At 35.1% G+C, this 7716-nt stretch overlaps 1 protein-coding gene across 1 annotated transcript; it reads left to right on the top strand.

The window, feature by feature from the left end:
• The first annotated feature begins 2264 nt into the window (after positions 1-2264).
• Positions 2265-5391, top strand: LOC127075269 (uncharacterized). The gene is made up of 7 exons (XM_051016759.1): positions 2265-2869; positions 3441-3512; positions 4059-4126; positions 4262-4418; positions 4672-4752; positions 4867-4956; positions 5131-5391. Exons 1-7 carry the CDS (start codon positions 2606-2608, stop codon positions 5248-5250), a joined length of 852 nt encoding a protein of 283 aa, XP_050872716.1. The 5' UTR covers positions 2265-2605; the 3' UTR covers positions 5251-5391.
• Positions 5392-7716: the final 2325 nt, after the last annotated feature.

Here is a 7716-nt window from a genome sequence, read left to right as displayed (position 1 = left end):
AGTTTTCATCTCCACAATGTCATCTTCATCATTATACAGTGTCAACGTTCACTGCAACGGTGAAACATACGAGTCTGAGCTATATGGTTTTTGTTTTCGAAACACCGATACCATTAGACTCACGATCAAGAGAAATGCAACCTTCTTCCATTTGAAAAAAAGAATACAATCCTGTATAGGATCGGGTATTGTGTCAAAGATCCCATATCAAAATTCAATATTTTTTTAGAATAGTCAATGCAAGTATATCCCCCTTAAGGTACGAGACGATGAAGATGTTGAATACATGTTTGTTAGTCATGAACATTCAGGCTGCAACTGTATTGAGTTGTACATTACTCTTCAACCATATATACCATCTCAACAGTCTCAACTAACCAGTCAGGATGAATCTGGTGAATTTGATCCACAATGGTCAGATGACGTCAACCAGAAGCAGAAGCAGAAGTGGACGTCGTTGATGAAGAAGAAGAGGAGACCGGGATACAGGTTGATCACATGCTGAACAACGACGATGAAGATGATGATCAACCACCACCTATACCTCCTAGTCATGTCTACAACCCGCCTCAACATATGAGGTGAAAGATGGAGTGCGGTGTTAATATCCGGGAAAGTATTCAGTGAGTGTTGCATGAAGGTCATGAAAGAGGAGAACATCAAAGCTAGCACACACGCTGTAACAGTCTTTGACCGTCATAGGCAAAATTTCAGCAGCCAGGAAACAATGGACCACAACGAGGGGAGACCAAATTTAGCCTACGCTGTTAGACTAAACAGAAGTTGGTGCGATTGTGGAAAATTTCAGGTCTTCCGCATACCTTGCTCCCATGTCATTGCAGCATGCGCTTATACTCGTCAAGATGCTTACAGCCATTTATCTGATGTGTATAAGGCCGACACCGTCATGAATGTATATAATCAAAGCTTCCCGGTACTACCAATGGAGGATTAGTGACCTCCATATGAAGGTGATATTGTTTGGAAGGAAAAAAGGAAGGTCAACCAGGACACAACAAGAAAAATTGTCCCAATCGAGGAGCATCATCTAGGTCTTAAGCTTTTTGTAACATTGTATTTCTGTAACCTTCAATCATTATATATCATTAAGTTTTTGTTACAACGAGGTTCACAACAAACATCAGTACAAAATAAGCTATCTGAAAACAAAAATATTTCTAACTGATTACAACAATCAAATTGATGTCGTCTCGACCGGACATCATTTCCCTAGCATCCTTATCCGTCTTCATTCGCACCCAACCAAAGATCTTTAGTTGATCGAACGTAGTGATGTTCCAGAACAGCATCAGCATTTGAGGTTTGTCTCTCGCATAAATCACCTTACCGTATCGGCGACAAACACTAAACATGATTGCCAAATGATTATTTGAGATATGGAACAATTACTCACACAACGCATCTATTTATAACACAAAAATTGCATTTTACACTGAGGCTCCAATTGAATTGACACCTCCTCTTAAGTCCTACACATGGGCGTCAATCCAATTGGCTAGGGCACCTGCCCTAGCAAATCCAATTGTCACCTCCATTCAATTTTTTAGAGGAGTCTCCAATTCAATTGGCGACTCCTCCTAAAAGTGGGATAGTTTGATAATTTTTTTTAAATCAGAGGTATTTTAGGAATTTTCTTTAAAAAGTGAATTATTTTTGTAAAAATTTCTTACAACGAGTGGATATTAGATTTTTTTTTAAAGAAATAGTTACCAAAATTTTACGAGGTCCCTAAATTCAAAAAGAAAAGTTCAAAAAATCAAAATATTAATTGTTTATAATACTGCTTCAAAGATTTTTCATTAGTCTTAACAATTTAATTTTCTTATTTGTTTATGTCTCAAGACTTTTCTTTACAATTTTAAATATTTTTTATAAAAATTAATATTTATACTTACATAAATTTGCTTAGTCTAAATGAATGATAATAGAAAATATAAAATATGATCTATTAATAATCTTCGTGTATTCAACTGCGTCAGATTAAAAAATTTAAATTATTAATATAATATGATAAAATAATAAAATTTTATTAAATAATAATATTAACTCATTCCATCTCCATTAAACTCACGATAATGGCAAAAAGAAAAAAAATGTGAAGCTGTCTTCTAGGAGGTAGGTCCGAACCCGAGCGCGAGGCGAACGGGTCATTTACGCGGCAACTAACAACAATCACAACGTCAACGTACACAAACCTCTCAAAATCTCTATTTTACCCTTTTCTACATTCTCAAATTCCACATTCTAATTCCATCGAGTTCCACCGAAACGATGAAAGCAACACCATCACCACAATGTTATCTTCCCTATATATACGCCGAATCTAATTTTCTCTCAAATTCTCTCTCTTCCCTTCTATCTCGCTCTATAAACTCCTCTTTTTTCCCTCTCTTCCATTTCTCTCCGGTGAGTCTCAGATTCCCTCATTTTCTTGGGATCTGCCGATTCACCGCCCGATCTCCACCAGTTTTAATTCTTCATTCTCATCTTTTTTATAGTTTGAAATTTTGTGATTTTCATTTTTCTTCTTCATTTGAATTGAATTGAATAATTAAATTGATAAGAAATCAAATACGAAGGATCAATGAGTGATCATTTGGTGTTGTTTGTGGATCGACTGGTTCGGCCCATGCCGGTTGAGCCTTTGGCTCAGCACCCGGCGCAGCCCGCTCCTGAGCCGGTGACTCCGGTGAATGAAGCACCGGCGGGGCCTTCTGGTTCTTCGGTGGAGGAGGATGATGACGGTGAGGAGGAGCCGCTGTTGCAGATGGGGGAGTGCAGGATTTGTCAGGAGGAGGATAGTATCAATAATCTGGAGAATCCTTGCGGCTGTAGCGGGAGTCTAAAGGTACATTTCTGTTTTCTGTGATTTCATATCTAGCTGGTAATTGGAAAATAAAATGCTGGTAATTGAAAAATAAAATGTTGTTGGATGAATGTGGATTTGCATGGAAACAACATTTAAATATGACAAAAAAAAATTTAGTATATAAGAACCAATATATGTTATGCCTATGTATATGACCATCTTTAGTTTTCCATCTGTTTTTGGAGGCTCTGCTTAGTTTAGGTTAGCAATTGTTCAACTGTGATTGCAGAGACAAATATTTTATGAGGTCATGTGACTTTTGGGCCCTGTGCGATAGCCAGCCTTGCAAGGCCTTGAAGACGGTCCTGGTTGTTTGTTTTTGGATACTGTTTTGATGATGCCATGTTTATGAAGCTTTCTGTTTTATGTGTTTCACAAATTTAATGAGAGGGATAATTGATGTTTGATGCGTTATTAATTTGTGATAAATGCAATACAACACTCCCTTTGCAATTTGGAACATTGTTGTTGATGATACTTTGGTGTCTTTGTTTTATTTATGTATTCCTAATTTATGAATTGAGGGATTTTTAATGTTCTTTTGGCACAGTATGCTCATAGAAAGTGTGTCCAACACTGGTGCAATGAAAAAGGAGACACAACCTGTGAAATATGTTCTAAGGTATGCGTCATTTACCTGTAATTTTCATATGTTACAAAACATTGTATGGTTTTGTGTATATAGTTAGGTGCATGGTTTTAAATTGTGGTTGAGATAGCGGGTATTGCGATTGCGGTCATTGTGGTTGCTGCGTTGCGCATTGCGGCCGTTGTGGCGTGAATTTTGATTTAGAGTTTTAAATACACCGTTAAAAAACACTTAATGTTAAGATTTTTCAGAAGTAAATTGAGTTTTGGGTCTCTAATGTGGAAGAATGATGCAATTGCGGAGATTATTGCATCAGCATTATTGTGGCCCCAATCGCGGTTGTGGATCGTAATTTTAAACCATTACAAATGCTCATACCTTCTTTTTTTATTACAAATGCTCATACCTTCTTTTTTTAATTACAAATGCTCATAGCTTTATTATTGGATAATGGTGGTATTTTTGTTTTGAACCAAATGTGCTCTCTTTGAGTGTGAATTCTAAATCTTCAGCTTTATTAGTTTAGTTTTGTGCTCATCCTTGATGATAGTTTTTTCTTTTTGTGCACGTAATTCTCAGTCCTATGAACCTGGCTATACTGCTCCACCACCTCGTCCACATGCTGAAGAAACTACCATTGATATAGGGTAAGCTGAGACTTTCAATCTTAAGATAGTCTTCATAAAGAGTGTTGGTTTATATGTATAAGCAATCTGTTTCATACTATTGAAAATATGTTTGAAACTTTTTATCTCACTAATGAGTTGCAAACACTTTTGCAGTGGAGGCTGGACACTTTCTGGCACACCTTTGGACTTGCGTGATCCTCGACTCTTGGCAATTGCAGAGGCAGAACGCCAATTCTTTGAAGCTGAATATGATGGATATGCTGCTTCTAATGCCAATGGAGCTGCATTTTGTCGCTCAGCCGCTCTAATTGTAAGACGTTAACCTTGAAGTTATTTTTAACATTTTTTTTGTATAATTCAGTTATGCATATGCGCACCAGACATATGATTTCGCTAAGCCCCACTCTTGGAAGTGATACAATGTCTATGTTTGAAATTTGTACGAAATCAATTGTACTTTCAATGAACTTTAGGTTCTACATATACATTGACTATGCTAGGAGGCTAACACTTTACACTTGGACATGATTGTAAGCCTGATTCGACCTATATATCTGGCGCAGTTAATGGCACTTCTACTCTTGAGGCACGCACTTTCTGTCACAGATGCTGATGCTGATGATGATCCATCTACTTTTTTCTCTGTAAGTAACTTGAGTTCCTATTTGCTAAGTAGTTCATCACATCATACAGTTGCTGTGTTGCTTTCAAAATGTTATGGAGAAAAGAAAACATCGCTAATTGATCATTATCCACAGCTTTTCTTGCTTCGAGCAGCTGGCTTTCTTCTACCTTGCTATATCATGGCTTGGGCAATCAGTATTTTACAACGGCGGCGACAAAGACAAGTAAGTGTCAGTTTTAAAATTATGTTTTATGATCCATTACAACATAGATATGACTCTGACACCGACACCAACACCAACACGGTAGTAATTTATAATAGTTGAAGCGATTTAATATGTGACAAATGCAGATGTAATCCCACAATATTCTTATTGTTTTGTGTTTTGGTGTAATAGGAGGCTGCAGCACTAGCGGCAACTCAAGTTGCGTTTGTGCTACAATCCGGGCAGCATAGGGGTCTGCAATTTGCCATAGCACCGGCACCAACTGTGAATCCACACCAGGAACAAGTGTAGTTCTGTATTATGAAGGTATATATGAAAATGGAGTGTTCACCATGTAAAGTAGACTTGTTGGAATTCCATGTTACTCTTTTACTCATAACTTTCCCTGATTCAAATATATAACTTGAGCAACTTCAAGATGGTTCTCCCTCAGTCTCATTTGTTTTGCTTAAATTACATGACATTCTAAAGTATTAATATTAAGGGGAATATAAATTACTTTTTTTTTTTAACAATAACAACTTTATTGGTTATATCAATTTAATTTAGTCCATGTTCATTATTCATTCTACTTAATTCATTCATAATATTCTATAATTATGTCATTCTAACAAAAATGTATATGTTCTAAATTATATATGTTGTTTTGTGTCATAGCTTCCAACAATAAAGACATCCTTGTTGTGTTATAGCTACTTCATCAATTCTTGGAAAATGTGGTGTTACATTTAATATGAAGTAAATTAGTGTAATTTCGTGATGATAAGGTTGAACTATGCCTATTTTTTTCTGCTCCACATAAGCATCAATATTAATTAAAGCAAGCAAAGAATGAAAGAAATAGACAAAATAGTTACACTTGATTCCACTATGATTGTTGGTTTTTTTGTCTTTTATGTTGAGGCCAAACGCGAAAATGCCACAGAAGCCTTCAATTATAAGAAAGAACTTGAAGTCTTAATTTCTAATGGAATTATTAAAAAAGAAGAGATTAATAATCTTGTAGGAATGAGCAGAAAAAAATGTCATTAGCATATAACAAATCCATAGAAAATAGTTTATTTGATAGATGTTGCAAACCCATATTGCAGTCTTACAAAAAATGTTGCACCCATATTGTAGTCTTACAATATACACATTATAAATAATTTATAAGAGGGTTTCTTATTTATAAGAGGATTTCTTAATATGTTTCTTTCTTAAGCACCATTAGAAAATCTAAAAATAATTTTTATATGTTTTTTAATACATTGTAAATAAAAGATTTTTTTTAATATATTTTATATGTTTCTTAGATATCACGTGAAAATTTAAAAATGACCCCTATATATGTTTTTTAATACACATTATAAATAAGATGATTTCTTAATGCATCTTATATGTTTCTTAGGCACTACGCGCAAATTAAAAAATGCCTCCAGATTTCGAATATGCATCTTTTGACGCATACCAACACACATTCAACAAAGGTCATTCTGAATTATGCCATATTTTTTTGTTTATTTTATTCTGAAGATACATCTCCGAATGTTTCTATAGTAACATTTTCGTAACGCAGACACATCAATAGCAGGGTCGAAACCATGTAATTTTTCAAAATAAAATTAAGATTCATAAAATAAAATTAGGATTACATTGATTATTTCAACATAAAATACAACATTACTTCAATGTCCAGGTGGACGCTTCACCATCTTTGCAATATCTTCGACCGATCTTGAAATCGTCACTTCCAATTCGAGCATAACTTTTATTTCGAAACGGAAATACGTATTCCACATGACCCTTACATCTGTTTGTGTCTTGAGCTCAAATTTGTTGAACGCAACCTTCACTCAATTTTCTAATTAATTAACAAAGTGCTCTCGCGGTGTTTGTTAATTAAAAACTTAACAATTTTATCTTAAGTACCAGACGACTTTCGATCTTACTCGGCGTATCTACGGTTCTACTCTCGTAGTAACCGATCAGTTTAATTTCCTAAAAATTGAGATAAAAACCAAAACAGTCCCGATAGTAAGCCTAAGAAATAACATACTGAGTATTGTCGAATCGACGGTCCTCACATTCCAACACTGGTAGGTTAACTAGACATGGTCATAGTAAAAAATAAAACGAGGTATTGCAAATTATAATTAAACATATCAGGAGATTCAATTAAAATTATGAACGTGCGATGGAATAAATTAAGCTTCGAAATTAAAGTAGGGCAAGAAAACAACAATTAAAGTAAGGTGAGAAAATAACAAACATGCAAAGTAAATAGACAAAAGAAATAAATAATACTGATAATAATAAGAACATGCTCCAAACGGAGTCTCGAATCTGGTACAGGAATAAATTTAAGGAAAACTTGAACGTGAAAGTAAATGTTGGCAAGATTAAAATAAAAGTTCTCCAAAATAAAATGCTCCAAACCCAATAACAATCGCGATACAATAATCCTCTGGTGTGAAGAATTAAAGCTCTAAAAAATATGAATATATGACTTAAGTTGTACTAAGCTTGGATCCTCTCAAATGTGAGTTTCAAACACTATTTATAGTGTTACATAGCCATGTGAACCAAGTCAATGGTTGCTAAATTCGCGTGAGAGAAAAAAGGAGGAAGTGGGGAAAAATGATTCAACCATTTGACCACTTTTCTTTTATAGGGGATGGTGATCGCCATACCCCCTGTGGTGAATGCCACCTTCACAATACACGGAGACTTGGTCTTTGTGACCATTGGGTTATGAGACACGTCAACCACATCAGG

This window comes from Lathyrus oleraceus, chromosome 4 (genome assembly GCF_024323335.1).
Source record: "Lathyrus oleraceus cultivar Zhongwan6 chromosome 4, CAAS_Psat_ZW6_1.0, whole genome shotgun sequence".
NCBI lineage: Eukaryota > Viridiplantae > Streptophyta > Magnoliopsida > Fabales > Fabaceae > Lathyrus > Lathyrus oleraceus.
The sequence above is the reverse complement of the archived record's forward strand: the minus strand, read 5'-3'. Positions and strand labels throughout refer to the sequence as shown.

Coding starts and splice junctions, on each gene's coding strand:
- LOC127075269 (XM_051016759.1), top strand. CDS start 2,606: ATGAGTGATCATTTGGTGTTGTTTGTGGATCGACTGGTTCGGCCCATG. Junction 3,513..4,058: donor CCTGTGAAATATGTTCTAAG/GTATGCGTCATT, acceptor CGTAATTCTCAG/TCCTATGAACCTGGCTATAC. Junction 4,127..4,261: donor GAAACTACCATTGATATAGG/GTAAGCTGAGAC, acceptor ACACTTTTGCAG/TGGAGGCTGGACACTTTCTG.